At 38.1% G+C, this 15,379-nt stretch overlaps 1 protein-coding gene across 2 annotated transcripts in view; it reads left to right on the top strand.

Moving 5' to 3' along the window:
- LMBR1 (limb development membrane protein 1) overlaps window positions 1-15,379 on the top strand; it is a 65,880-nt gene that overhangs the window by 2,576 nt on the left and 47,925 nt on the right. For both annotated transcript variants that reach the window (XM_018084952.3, XM_025896358.2), the window contains exons 2-3: window positions 12,414-12,486; window positions 14,909-14,948. In XM_018084952.3, the coding sequence (XP_017940441.1) occupies window positions 12,414-12,486; window positions 14,909-14,948 (113 nt within the window). The remainder of the gene's footprint in view (window positions 1-12,413; window positions 12,487-14,908; window positions 14,949-15,379) is intronic.

Below are 15,379 nucleotides of genomic sequence, written 5' to 3'. Positions count from 1 at the left end.
ACTCTGACATGCACAAAGCCTTGATTCCAGCTGCAGGTGGGCTGGGGGCAGTGGAGCAGTTAATAGAAGGATTTTGTGTTACAAGGGGTATTAGCTTTAAATTGGAACAGAGTAGGTTTGGAATAGTTATTAGGAAGAAATACTTTAGTGTGAGGGTGGTGAGGCACTGAAACGGGTTGCCCAGAGAAGTTGTGGATGCCCCATCCCTGGAAGCGTTCAAGGCCAGGTTGGGCTTTGAGCAACCTGGTATAGTGGAAGGTGTCCCTGCCCATGGCAGGGCATTGGAACTAGTTGATCTTCAAAGTCCCTTCCAGCCCAAGCTGTTCCATGGTTCTGTGTTTGTTGTTTAATATTACAAGGGAGGAAACCCGTATCTGTCTGTAAGGAGCAAAACAAATTTATGTAATCTGGTAGTAGTGTCTTTGGAGAGCTAGTTGCCTGCCACAGTCTTTACTGGAAGCTAAAATGATACATTCATGAGAGAAGAGAAATCAAAGTAAGCTGATGTAGTTGAAAAGAAAATCCTTTTCACTTTTCCCTTAGAAATTTTCTTTGAACACGTACAGGATTTTTAGACTGTGCTTTCTGATGGAGTCCTAAGGGCACACTAAACTTAGCTTCAGTGTAATGCTTCATTTCTGTTTCATCTATTCTCTGAACTGGCAAGCTACAAAGTTTTCCATAAAGTTGTGTAACATAAAAAAATTCGAGGCTTGTTTTCCTTCTGCTGGTGGTGCCTGTCTTTCTGCAGGTGCCAACTTCTGCTAATTCCACCTTCAAAAGACAAATATTTCTGACACATGTTTATAGATTGAGCAAGGCTAGGGAAAGATTTTTTAAAAAATAAATCCTTCATCTGCTTTTGAGGTGACTCAGTGGTTTAAAGCTTAATTTAACTCCGGCCCATTCGCTCTTGACCTCATTTGGAGTGTCTGTATGGTACCTGTTTTTTTCAAGAGGGTGCCTGTTGGCAATAAAATCATCTGCCCTGTATTTTGTTGCTTCATGAGGAGGATCTTTACTACTAGAAGCTGGTTAACTCCCTACTCTAGTTTCAGCATAGCTCTTTTATGTGAGTCTTCCATGTCAAGGATCTGTTGTTTCAAACAGTTGTTGAAAACACCCAGACTCTCAGACTTGTGTGAACTTTAAAATTCAGATGCAGTGAAGTAAACGTGGAGATTGTGAACCGATGACCCAAGTGTAAGAGACATGGCACAGCCACGAGTTTGCTCAAAGTCAGCAAGAGCCTTGACTTAACAAAGCCTGAGTCATACTCAGCTCTGGCTAAAAGAGGCATCTTTCTGAAAAGTGACTGTAGGTGATGGCAAAATATAGAAGAAGGTTTGTATTCTGTACTTGATCAGCATTTGTATGAAAGAGTTGTAAGGGCTGGACAATGTTCTGTGCTGGTCTGATATGATCTGTTACTTTGTACACTTAGTTTGCCCTTCTTGATCCTTTAGGTTCATTTTATAATTTGCTGAGATCTCGCACATCCGTGGAAGATATTTGAGCTTTTAGGGACCTGCTTTTCCCTTGTGACCTGTTATTATGTCTGTTTATAAAGTGTTCCATTTTCTGCTGGTGTTGTTGTGAACTGTTTATTTCAAATGTAAATTAAGTGCAATGGTTCAGTCTCTTTCTGGTCCCCTGGGTTCCCTTTTTAGAATATTCTTACGTTCCTTTTTTTCCGGTTTGAGTCCTCTATTCTGCAACATTAGTTTGGACTTTTAAAATTTAGATCTACTTTTTTAATTGTTATTTTTCCACTTACAAAGTGTAGAATTTTGAGTTTGTAAAAATATATGTGTACACTTAGTTATGAGGTTTCCCCAGCGAAATACATACACTGTACTTGTATTTGCAGTGTGGGGAAAACTATGGAAGGCTCAATTTTGTGACCACAGAATTATTACTTAGAAAGCTTAAGAATACACATAGTATGTTTGGGAAGTAGTTTATTGTATTAAATATGTCATGAAAAAAATCAGTCCTGGTAAAATAAGTTGGAATACAGAAGTGCTGTTATGACTCTGAGTGCTTCAGGCAAGTTCAGGCAGATGTTGAAACTGGTGTAATATGTAGTTTTATATTAAACGTGAGATGCTTCCATTTGAAGGTCTAAAAGTTTTCAGGCTTCAGATACTAAATATTCTGAGAAACCTAGTTTCTCTATTTCTTAATGCAATTTTCTCTACGATAAGGCCTGTTTTTTTTTAACCATACAGCTTTTTAATATTAAGTTTGTTTCTTTCTTTTTTTTTTTAAGGTGACAAGATTGTTTTTTTATGTGCACAAATCTGAATATAAAAATAATTTCTAGCAGTTTAGAAAGGCCTTTTTAGATAGTTGCAACTGCCTCATGTCTTTGATTTTTGTTTGTTTGTTTGTTTGCAATTTCACACTAATACCACTGGCTTTGTTTTCTTTTCCGATTTCTTTTCATACCTTTTGTCGTCTTGTCCTGTCTTGGGGTAGATGGTGTTCAGGATTCTTCTGTGAACTAGTTCAGGATTCTTCTATGAACTAGTGCAGTGTGGTTACTGCTGGCATTTGTCCCATATAGGGCTGTAAAATGAGAAAGCACCGTACTCCTGTTGGGAGTGTGCTCTTGTTCCTGACCGGTTCTGCCTCCTTAAAAAATTGTGATCTTCGCAGGCCCTTTTTCGTGCCAGAAGTGATGATATTCTGCAGGTGGGCCAGGAAGAAAATACTGATTAGAAGGGTGGGTGATTTTTAAGAACAAATTTGCTACAAATACTGAAATTTTTTCAATCCATGCGTTGAAAACTTAAAGAGTAATTTATACCTTAAATGGCTTCTTGTATCTCAAAAATAAAATTTTCCCAGGTTTCTCAGTATTGCTTCCTTTTATTTTTTCTCAAATATTCTGGAAAAGATTTGTAACTGAATAAAGACTTATTTGTGGTAGTGGCATGAGATATAAAACTGAAAAATGGATGTGTATTGAACATAATTAAGTACATAAAATGTTGGCATAATTCTGTCATCTTAAAAATATACCTTTACTTGTAAACATGGGTGCTGTACTGAACTTTAAGAAGTGATGAGTCATCTTCTGGCTGCTGGTCCTGAGGATCAGCACTGTGGATCCATCTGGAATCAATAGGCATCTCCAAATACTTGGCGTAGACAAGTGGAGAGAGATACTTATTCCCAAAACAGAAACAGCTTTTGGAGAGTTCCACTTTTTCTGTTTACATAAAATAAGCATGAAAGGCTGAAGTATACAAAGGTGCAATTACTTACAGTTCAAAATAATTCCCTTTGAGTTCCTGGTGTATTTCTTTGGGGTAGCAGTTGACCAGAAGGGTGACACACTTCATGGAAGGTACAGACATATGCTTAAGAAAATTTTATGTTAAGGTATAATTAGATTTCAGAAAATCTAATGAAAAGTGAAAGAATGATAGCAAACAAACCCAGCTGTTCGTTGTAGGACCACAAACAAGCATATCTGTCTTGGGTTTTGTTTGGGTAGCTGGGCATGGAGTAGAGAGACTGGATAAGGTGCAGGATATAACTGGGAGATCGGAGGGTTGTGATGACATCTCAGTCTTTGCTGTGATGGGGGATGCTGACTGTTACTGAGTTTATTAGCAGAAGATTCTCTGGAAAGAGTTGTTTTCAGAGATGTTGAGGAGGATTGAGGGGTGGGTGAGGAGGAGAACAGAGCAGCAGTGGAGATGGTGGTAGTGTCAGAGTGGAGAGAGAATTGAAGCATGTTGCCAGTGAGGTTATGATAAGAAAGTCGGAATTCCATTCTGGTGACATACTTGGAAATGTGGGTTAAGGAAGACTATCTGAAAAAACTATTCCATTCAACATAAGCTTACCGCTTTTATTTCAAGGTTAAGCGAGTGATTTTTTTATTTTAAACTGAAGTGCTGTCTCCTTTCCTGTCTTTCACCCTCCTGTATTTAATTTGGTATTTATTCTCATTTAGGAGGGCAGTGATAACTCCTGTTGCGAAAGCCTTCTGCCTCACTCTCTACTCCCTTCATGCTCCCCTTTTTACCTTGAAAACTGCAGACACTTTCCTATAAATGTGTGCTGTCAAATGACTTCTTGGGAACATTCACATGCAAGAATTTGCAACACAGGAAGAGGAGAGAGTTTGCAAGTTGTGACTGTAGTTTGTTTTTATGCATATAATGTCCAGAAGGTGAGGATACAACCAGGTAGAGATGACCTGGAATGAGCTACTGCCTCCAGATTAGGCATTCATGTGACAAGGGAAATTGCTTCATACTTTCAGCAACTTTGATCTGTGTTTTCTGGGGCCCAATTGACTCTCTTAAAGGTGATTTCAAAACTCATGTTGATGTTTCATCAGCTTGGTGTTGAATATGTATGGTAGTGCTGCTCAGCTGCTTCCCACGCAGAGGTTTCTAGTTTCTTGATTAATTGGATATGTTAAAAGTTGTTTCTAACTACCAGCAGCACGATTGCAAGAGAGAGGCCTGTGCTTTGTACTGTTTTAATATTTGAACACTTCGATAATTTTTGAAAATTTTGATTAACTGTGTTTTAGTTCCTCTGTTTCCAAATCACATGTGCTCCACAGCAGGTATTATGTTATCGATGGCATTGAGGTCTGCGTAGTCTGCATATGGCTGAGTTCAATACACAGAGGACAGAAGCACTGTATGTGTGTGATATTTTTTTTCCCCTTTCACCTTCTTGTCTTACAGTGGTGTGGTTACCAGAATAGGTTTCATGATTGTCGTCAAAACACAGTACTTCACAGTTCTACTGTTGATTTTAAGTGTCTGGTTATCTCTCTAGTATACCATTTTTTCCATTATCTCACTGTAATTTCTATTTTTCATATATTTATGGGAAGAATTGATGCTGATGAGTTTTTTCAGAAATGCATTTTTAATGGAATGACTCTTAAGTTTTAATACAACTGTTATCATAGCCTGGCTGTGCAGTGTGGAGCAGTACCTTCATTCAGGGGCAGAATGGTAGCGTGGTCTGGGTTAGTGCTGTTGGTGTTAATTCTAGAGAGTGTTTCTAAATCGTGTACTAATGTGGAAAGGTACTCTTGACTCTGATTTTAATGCTGTAGCCTGTACAGGTCAAACAAAAATGACTTGCTGTTGTTTTCTGAGGGGATTTGAGTGTATTACTGGGTATGGACTACAGAGCCCTGAATGCAGGTATCTTGGGCTTGTTACTAATAGTTGTGGAGATGCCATAATATCTTTTTTTTTTCTCTCTACCTGGCAATATAAATACATTGCCATTAAGCACCTAAAAGTGAATGTAAAAGCTAACAAATTAATTTATTGATTTGAATTCCTTCATTAGTTTGAAGTGGAGCTTTGCTGTTGGTGAAGTTAATGTGAATGTAGTTTTAGGTGAATGACATATGGAAGCTACCTTCTGAATGGCTGTAGAAGCTGATTTTTATCTTCAGCATAATTTCTAGCACATGGAATATATTTTTGGATGTTTTTTATTTTCTATTGGATCCTGGAATCTTTTCCTAGGTGAGCAAGTCTAGGCACCCAGCCCGTGAACCACTTATAATTTCTTGATGACTTAGGAACCAACAAAAAAAAGTGGGTCAATATCTTGCACATGTTTTAAGCCAGGGAGGAGTCCTGAGAGGAGACCATACACGTGGGGGAATCATAGTTGTGGAGGGTGATGTTAATGAGCAGAATTAATCTGTAGACATAGGACATATTTGACATCTTCTCCTAAGGTTGAATTTAGTGTGTCATACGAAGTGTATAGGGCTGGCTGATTGAGATTGAACTTAATCTAACCACAGAGTGCAGAGTTTTTAAGAATAAATAGTTAATATCTCGTTTTGAGAAAAATAAGATGTCCAAAGCAGATGATACAATGAATGCCGAGATAACTAAAACTTCTAACTATGCTCTCAGTTTTTTCTTTAGTGTGCTTAGTTTGTTATAGGTCACTTACTGTTGACACATCCAAAACAGGTGGAACATCTTGTTTGCTTTTTAGATGTCAGTGGGATAATTGAGTTATTAGAAATAGACCAAGCAGAACTGTTTGTCTCCACCTGAATATTCTTGGAGTTTATTCCTGTCATCCTTTCTGCAAGTAAACAAAAGCAGTTGCCAAGTGGAACAGTAAGAAGAAGCTATTTAGTTGCCATGTGGCATTTTAATGCACATTAAAATACTTCAGCAGCGTGAGAGCAGTGAGAGATGAGTGTACAGTGCTGTGTTTGGTTGTTTTCTGTTACAGAAATTAAACCCCGGAAGTGCAACACAACTATTTTCTGTATGTAGTAATCACAGGCAAAACACAGACAGTTCCGTTTTGAACACTTAAACATGTAAATGGACATATTCTAGATGGTGATGTTACCCAGAGTGACTTCTGCCTTCTCTTTTTTCTGTGCTGTTTTTTCTACTTAGGGAAAAGGACACAGTCTATAAAGTAACAACAAGAAGTGGAGATATTCTTTGTTATGTCTGTAGCCTTTTTTTGCGTGTATCATTTGCACAGAAATGCTGGTGGCTGTAATAACAGGAACAATTTTTGATACTGACACAGCCACTTGGTTTTAAAGTTATTTCCTTTCTTCCCTAACTCCTTAGTTTTTTAGAGCTTCTTGATCTTTCGTTTCTTACATAACATAGTAAGATGCTGTTCACTTCTTGTCTGTTTTGCTCTTCCAGATTTTCTCTCCTTATGGTAGATGCTACTATGCAATCAAGTGGGAGGAAATGATAATTTATCTGCTTTGATGCTTTTCAAGTCGAAATGAACATGTGTTGAACCTGTGTTTTGTGCTTGGAAGTGTATTAAGTCAAAGAACATTACTAAGGTGTGTGACTTCTTTCTGTGAATGAGTTCTTTGGTGGTTCCTACTGCTAAAAGTTGTTCTGTAAGATGTCCGGATCTTTGGAGGACACCCCTGACACAGTCCTAGAGGAGCCTGTGCTTACACTAATACTTTTAAACACATTCATAAATGACCTGGAGAAGGGTATAAATTATGAGATGACTAAGTTTGTAATGGTGCTTATTTATTTAGGACAGTAAAAAAGGCTGACTGGACTCCAAGCTCCTGCTCAGGGGAGGGTCAGCTGTGGTGTCAGACTAGATTACTTAGGGCTTAAAAACCTCTGGGAATGGAGATTGTACAGCCTTCCTGGGCAACTGGTTTCACTGCTTGTCTCTTCTCATGGAGTTGATTTCTTCTTGCCTTCACTCTCATCCTCCCACTGACACCATGGTCAAGAGCTCAGCTCTGTCTCCTTAGTGAAGCCTTGTTTGTCTCAGGCTGAGCATGCTGAGGTCCTTCAGCCAGTCTGCACAAGGCAAGTGTTCCAGCCTCCTGACCACCTTCCTTGCTGCAATTACCAACATCTTTCCTATACTGGAGTCTCAAAACTAGACTCGGCAACTCCACGTGACAGGATGAATGCTGCCTGGAGTGAGATAATTACTTCCCATGATTATTGGCTTTGCTTCAGGTGATACAGCCCAGGATGCTCTTTGGAGTGTGTGCTACCAGGGCACAGTGATTGAGAGGTATTGGACAAGGCACCTATGTGCTTTCTTCCTTGTGTAAACTACACCTGTGCTTCCTGCACAACAGTTGGGAATAATTCCATGCTACATAAATAGAATCTGTGGATCTTCCTGTACATGAAAATGCAGTTTTTGATGCACACACACATGAATTACAGTTGTAAAAGATGGTTGAATCTTGTTTGTAAGAGAAAAAAAAGGAGAATCTTATTCATTTTGAGCATAGTCTTTCCTATCATGAAAGGGTAGCTCTAGCCCTTGCAACAAAAAATGATGCTTTTTCCAATCTGAGGCATGAATTTCAGTGCCAGAGTTTTAAAGGTCATCCACATGGACAAATTAGTGTCAGCTGATCCTTGGTAATTGTCAGTGGGATAAGTACAACGTAATTTGAATTAGTTCAGGCTGTTATTGCTCGTGTTTAATGTCAGCCCCTTAGAGACACATAGTTACGAACTGAAATGTATGCAGGTGATCTCCAGCTCCAGTCTCACAGGAGCTGTGTGCTACAGATCCAAAAGAATGACTTGGATCATACTTGGATGACTTTGGGTGAGAAATCCAGAAGTATGACTCTGTGGAAGAGTTGGATACCAAATACCTAAGAATGTAGTGCAGTGTGTCTCCAAGTAGCCTCTCTTGGCGTGTCTAGTGTGTAATCTAAGCAGGAGCATAAAGCACTTCCAGGGGAAGACAGGCTTCTTTTGCTTGTCCCACCAGAGGTTGTATTTGGTCCATGGGAAGAGATGTGGATGAATTACACGCATGAGGTTTGAAGACTCCTTAATGTGCCCCCTGTTAAAAGGGAGCCCCTCTATGTGACATAGAATCCATGTGTTTCGTTTTTAGTTACTGAGTGGTGTGGAGATCCACAACTACTTTGTCTCTCAAAGTTTGAGTGAATTTAAGGAAATAAATTTTAATATTGGGAGGTATTATTTCTTGTGAAGTGTGTTTTTTTTTTCTTGGTTTTTTTTTTTTTCAGTTAACACTATCGGGGGCTGTCAGAAATCCTTACTTATCACATTTGGGTACAGTCTTTGCACAGTGTCTTAACTGTCTCTGCAAATCAAACCTGAAAGAGCTTCATTTGAGCTCCAGTGAAAAACTCCTTGCTGAGAACTTGGGGATCTGAGGAATATAGCTTGTCCTAGATTTGCTGTATTTTAGCATCCTTAACTTTTGTCAGCTCTTAGTGTAGAGATGATGGCATGAACCCGCTTTTTGGTTGGAAACAGCTTGCAAAATGATTTAGATTTAGCATTATATTTCAGTGTTGGCTCCAATACAGTCACTTATGCTAGTTTTCTGAAGAAAAGATGGAATTGAAAGAATAAAGGCTTTTTTTTTTCCACTGAAGAAATCGATATAGTTTTTTTATGGTGTTCTGAGTAGTGCCCTATTTCAGTATGACTACCTGTGCTTTTTAATAAGTGATTAGAAATGAAAGCTGACAGATGATTTAGGGTACTATGAACATATGCATATGAGAATTAGCTCTCTTCCAGGGGTTTTTTGAGAAGGTCAAATCAGGACTTGCTAAGAACTGTGTTTTCTGAAGCCACATGGCTATTGTTAGAGTGTTCCTTTTGTGGATGCCAAGGGCTGTACCCAGGAAATGCATTAAAAGGTATTTCTTAAACTAGGGTCAGTGTTCCTTAGTGGAAGAGCTGTAAAGTAACTAAGAGACTGGCTGTATTGTACATGACAAAAGGTGGTGTGTTTTGGGAGGAAAAAAAAGCTACCATTCAGTTTCCTCAGGTAGCAATCTTGCTCAACTTAGGTGAAAATGAAGTAAACCACTCTGTTGTTAGCACAAACCTAGTTCTTCAGGAGATGTAGTCAACACAACAAAGGGTTAGAACGGCAAACCCATAGACATAGTGTGACGTTAAGGTGTGGGTTTTTTTTTTAAAAAGATGTGATGAAGTTGAACTCTTAATCCACATTTCTACTGTAACTTGAGAGCTGCTCTGCTGGAAGTGGTTGGAAAAGACAGTGTGGACGGATCCAGTGAATCAGAGGACAATGCTGAGTTACTCAGGTGAATGTGGTGAATGTGGTGAAGCACTTTCAACACAGCAAGAAGGACTTAATGCTGGTCCCTACAGCTGTAAGGTTGTACCTGGAGTGCTGCACACAAGCCCAGTCACTCATATGAGAAACATGAACTGAAGCTGAGCAAGTACAAACAAAGCTGGTTTTCTTTTTTCCCAGTATAAAATATCCTGAAACAAACAGCAGCATGAGGAATAAGAACCCAGGATTGCAGCATGTCAGGACAGTGGAGCCTATTCTTCAGCTATCATGGGCAACACATTCCTTTTCCCCAGCTTAACTGAGTTCCACTCTATAAATAGTTAGGATGCTGACTTTAGCTATTCCCTTTAGAAAGCTGTTCAGAATGCATGGTTAGAAACAGTTCAGGATCAGAGGTTTCACTGAGTATAAATTGAGACTGCAGTAGTATTTCTGAGTTTGCCGCTTGACTTGTTTTGGTCAGTTTGAAGGACTTTTAGTTTATGAGTTCTCTTTTGCTAAGATCCTACAGCTTTCATTTATCAGAATTTATGTGTTTTCTTGCCCATCATTTTAAAATTATGTGAATTCTCAATAATAAACAACTTTATCAAACATGTACAAAGTTGTTCTCAATTCTGACAGAAGTAGGGGCATGATTACACCAAGATACATACTTACCCCTTACTGTCGAGTTGCAAAGTAGCTGTTATTTAAAACCAGAAATGCAGCATTTGATAGTTTGTGTTACTGGACAGCTTTTATCTGCTGTGCCCTTCAAAACATCTCCTTTATCTCAGTGGTACCTTTTAAGCACAGACCCACATTTTCATTGTAACCTTGCTATCACAGATAGAATAAAGGTCATTTGTTTTATTTGAAGGTACAAACAAGATTGCAGTAACTTTTATTCTTGTTTTAAATAAAATTAAACAAAAAATGAACTTAACTACATATTTCTCTTACGTCAGTACAGTGTTATTTGGATCTGACAGATTTTTAAAGAATTCACTGACCCTGTGTACGTGATACCCGATTTTAAAAAGTGGGTGCCTAAAATTAGATGTCTCTATCTGTAGCCTTGGTCTAGTTTTCAGAGGAACTGGAAGCTTGGAGAAGGATTCTCTTTCAGCACTACCATTGCATTTTCTGATACTGACAGGATAAGCTGGGTCAGAGTACTGAAAAACCAAGGCTGTTCTCAGTTTCTTTTGTTCTTCCTGATTCAAAAATATACCATCTTTTTTTGTTAAATCTTAATAACATTATTTATAATTAGAATTATTTATTTAAAGAATTGAATTTTTTATCAAAACCTTTTCCTCTTTGAAGCTTCCTCAGGAAAGTTGGAATGGTGAGCTCTATTCAGATTAAATGTTTGAATTCGGAGATCTAGTCATGGAATCTAATTTTCAGCATCTGTATTTTGGGTGTTGCTGCTGTGTATTGCCTGCACAGAGAATGAGCTTGGTTGCCACTTTCAGACCTACAGCACTGTCCTACTTCTGGGAGGCACCTGTAGGGCAGTTCCAGGCACCCAAATGCCTTGCTCAGATACTTGGATATACTTTGGTTTTTTAAATCTGAAATGTCTGACTACACAAGGGAAATAACTCTCAGTTTATTTTTATCAGTATTTTATAAAAAGGCTGTCCTTCCTGAATAATGCATTCTTTCTCCCTCTGAATCTGCTGACTTGGATGCAATATGCTTACTTAGATGCAAATTTTCCAGGGTTATCATCACTACCTTCTCTTTTACTTTTCCCTTTTTCTTAGGGTAACTTTTCTGCTCATGAGTTTTTTAAGACAGTGAGTTTTTCAAGGCAACAAATCTACAAATGATTTGATTAAATAAATAGATCAGCTGTTGCCCAGTGAAGTTATTTTGCTGCACAGAAGATGCTTCCTTCTTGCTGCGTGTCTGACTGAGTCACGTTTTTAATAGTATCAACACCCAAGATGAAGAAAACAGTGTTGAGCCACTGATACCTCATTCAGGAGCAAATAAAATGTGTTTTTTTGTTGTTTTTTTTTTTAACCCCACAAAAACTTGGAGGGTTAAAGCTGTCCTGCTGTTTGAATCCTTTCCTCTAAGATTTCAGACATATTTGTAGGTGATTTGGTCTTACCTTATTGTGTTGAAATTCCAGTGCTACATCTTAGAAACAACTTGATGCAAGTCACTCTGGGCTCAAGGTTCATCTGACCTAAATAAGCCCCCAGCCCTATGAAGAGGAAGATTGTGCCCCTGGCTTCTGACTGTGAAGAAAACATCATGTTTGAGCTCAGGCTTGGACATCCAGTGTAGGCACACGAGTCTCTCTGGAGTGTGTGTTGTCACCTAGAATTAGTTTGATTCAAGACATGATGGAAATAGTAAACATGTTTCTTTCTTTCCACAGCTTTACAGCTTACTCCAAAATAGATCTTCAGAGAGCCCCCTGTATAAGATACAATTATCCTTAGGTTACATGTGAAGGGCGTATAAGTCTGATAACTTTCACAACTCAAGTGGATTCAAACTTCAAAAAACAACCCACTCCACCCAACCCTCCCCCAGACAAAAAAAAAAATCCCACTGTAAATAAGGCTTTTTTCTTAATTTTAGAGTAAAACTTTCTGGCCATATAATTGCCCAGTACCTGTTATTCTAATTAAACTGTTCTTATGGGTTTAGCTTTCTATTAATAAGATATAAAATGTAAGAGTCTTGAAATTTACATAGAATACACTCTTGTTGATCTGAATTCGGTTTTAAATTGTTGAGACTGGATTTTCTGTTTATTAAAATCCAGACATTTCTTCACAACCTAATAGATGCAATTTTTTTTTCTTTTCCAGATCTGTTTTCTCCTGTTTGCTGTTCTCTACATAGTTTCCTACTTCATAATCACAAGATACAAAAGGAAAGCAGGTAAGCACAGAATTTTTAACATATCCAAAAATAATTCCGTTTTTCAAGTGAATAGGTGATTTGTCTTCTCTCTGAAAAAAGAAAGCAGAAGAACAAGATCCTTGACCAAAAGTGTTTGCCAGGCTGCTGGTCTGGGACAGCCTGCACTGATCTGATTGTCTGTGCTGCTGTCTATGCTGCTGTCTTACCCTCTCTCTGTTTCCTTTGTCCCTGAGCCATGAGGTCCCAGATCCTCCCTTGTGCCTACTCTGGCACTCCTCGGGTCCTTCATTGTGCATGTGGGATCACCAAGCAGGGCAGGGAGAGCACTGAAGTGTCTCAGAAGGGGATCAGTGACGTTCTCACTCTGTGATTGAGTGGGAGGGCCACAGTCACTGGTTCTGTTGTGGCACTGTGACAGCCTAAATTTTAACTTTTTTTGAGAGGGAAGAAAGGGATTAATGTCAAGTAGACGCTTCTGCCTCCTTTACCTTTAGATCCTGTTGCTCTCCTTTCACGTCAGCTTTTCCAGAATAAGTATTTTCAGCTCTGTTTTAGCACCAAAATCAAGTTTACAGCTTTAGCTGGTAAAGTAAAATGTTACCAGTGATACAGAAGGAAAGTGCTTTATTTCTTCTAAAAGTTCTGCTTTGCTCAGGTAAAGTTATTTTAGTATTCTTAACCTGTTCCTTATGACTTCCACTGAAGTCTTATTTTTTGAGATAATACTATAGTTTTTTTTCCTTTAGAAACATTGTCTGTCTGAAACTAGGCTGTAGGAAGCCCTGTCATTTTCATCTATATTTTTTTCTAAAGACAGTAGCAAAAAATCTGTATAAAATGTCAGAATCTTTGACTCTTGGCAGCTTATCTGGGACCTTGGTGCTTGCTAATAGTCATACTCTAGAAACATTCTTGTGCATGATGATCTTGGCACTTTGAGCTTTAATGGAAACTGTTTATTCAGCTATAGTGACCTGTGTTATGATAGAGCTGCTTTCATAGAAGGAGTCACATTTTAAAAAGCAAATGCTTCATGAAATTTAATACCTTAAAAAAAAGATGCATCTCTTTAAACGTAGAAAGTAAGACTGACATTATCCTCTGATCCTAATATGTATTTTGGATACTACAAAGCTGTTACCATTTGGAGATACAGAAAAACAGGAAGAGGAAACTGGTTTGGCAAATACTGTTGGATGTAAAGACACTTTTACTACCTTTTTCTGGCACTTAGTCTTGGCTAGGAAGAGGAACTGCTCTGCAGCTGTCTTTGTGAAAGCTCTGTGAGTATTTAGGTAGACAAACCTTGTAGCTTGTTAGGATCTTCCTGATGAGACATTTTTGAAGAGTTAACACAACTGGAACTCTTTAAGGACAAATTGTTCATTCTTTATCCAAAAAACTCTTTAGCCAAAATGATTCATAAGAGACCTTGACTTAGTCTCTCAAAATACCATGAGCTTCCCATCAAAAAAATCCAACAACCCTATGTACTTTCACAGAAGAATTTCAAAATAGCATGATGTTAGTGGTTACATGTTTATTTCAAGTGTGTGCATGACTCTTAAGTACGTAAAACACCTGACTTTATTTATGCTTAGATTTTAAAATAAATTTGATTTACCTCTTATGGAAAACCTGACAAATGCAAGAAAGCTGAATGTAAAATGATTTCAAATTTAAAAATGCTTACATTTGTGTACTGACGTAGAGAAGATTGTGAAGAATAAATTATGTTAGTGATTGATCTCTTAGTTAGATGTTGATATTATTTCAAATAGTTGTAGTATTAAGCGAGGAATAAGTAAACAAAAATTGTCTGAAATGTGAAATACCAGAAGGGAAGCCATGATACCTTAAATCCAAAACAAATAGCAAGAATAACAAGACCCTTCCTTGTTGTCACAAACCCCCAGGAACTGGGAAGAGGGATAAGTAAGGGGAAGCAACTGAATAGTCATCACTACTGCTCTGGGAAGGCTTTCTTGTTTTGAGAAGACATTAATACTGGAAATGAAACATCTGTTTAGGGATTTCCAGCAGTAATTAACTTGGACCCTAAGACTTTGCCATAGCTTACCTGCTTTCCCTGGTTTCAGAGATGCCCAAAGGGACAGTTTCTAGTAGCAGCCATGGCAGTAGTAGTTTGAAAGTGTATTTGCCACAGAGCCCTCTGGAAGGTGTTTCTGAGAAATTTTGATCTACATATTTAAGTCAAGTGAAATAACTTGGTTGTTACATTGATTGAAGAAAGTTCAACTAGGGAAAAAAAAAAGGCAAGAGTATTCATTTTTAGAAGGAACCTTCTTAAAATATTGATGCTAATAAATTGTATGTCTAAATTTTAATTGTAAATAAAAATTATTCCTATGTATATACATTTTAACCTGAGGAAAGACATGTAAGTATTGAATATAACCTTCTGTAATTTAATTTTCAGATGAGCAAGAGGATGAAGATGCCATTGTTAACAGAATATCGTATGTATAGCTCTTCTGTGCAGAACTTTTTTTCCTGAATATATTGTTATGATAAGAATCTTGTGTGCTTTCAGATAAATAACAACCCTTTTTAGATGTGACAGCAAATAGATTGCTAGAGGACAAAGGAAAAAGATTTGGTTACGTGGTACCTTGTGCTATCAAAGTTTGGTCCTTTTTACACCTATGGTTTTCCAGGTAGGCATGAACATTGCATTAGCCAGAATATTGTGTGAGGACCTGATGCAAGAGGTAGAACTCAGTGCAAGACCTGCACCTAAGTTTAGATCTCTAAAATGCAGGTATTTAAAGTTCCCCCTGTAGTCAATGGAAGCCCTGTCAAGGGGGGCAGTGGATCCTGGGAAGAAAGTTAGCTCCCTCTGAAGTAGACATCTGTATCTGATCATTGTAAAAAAGCTTAAAAAAGAATA

Source organism: Manacus vitellinus, unplaced genomic scaffold (assembly GCF_001715985.3).
Source record: "Manacus vitellinus isolate BGI_N305 unplaced genomic scaffold, ASM171598v3 scaffold_79_pilon, whole genome shotgun sequence".
Taxonomy (NCBI): Eukaryota; Metazoa; Chordata; class Aves; order Passeriformes; family Pipridae; genus Manacus; species Manacus vitellinus.
The sequence above is the reverse complement of the archived record's forward strand: the minus strand, read 5'-3'. Positions and strand labels throughout refer to the sequence as shown.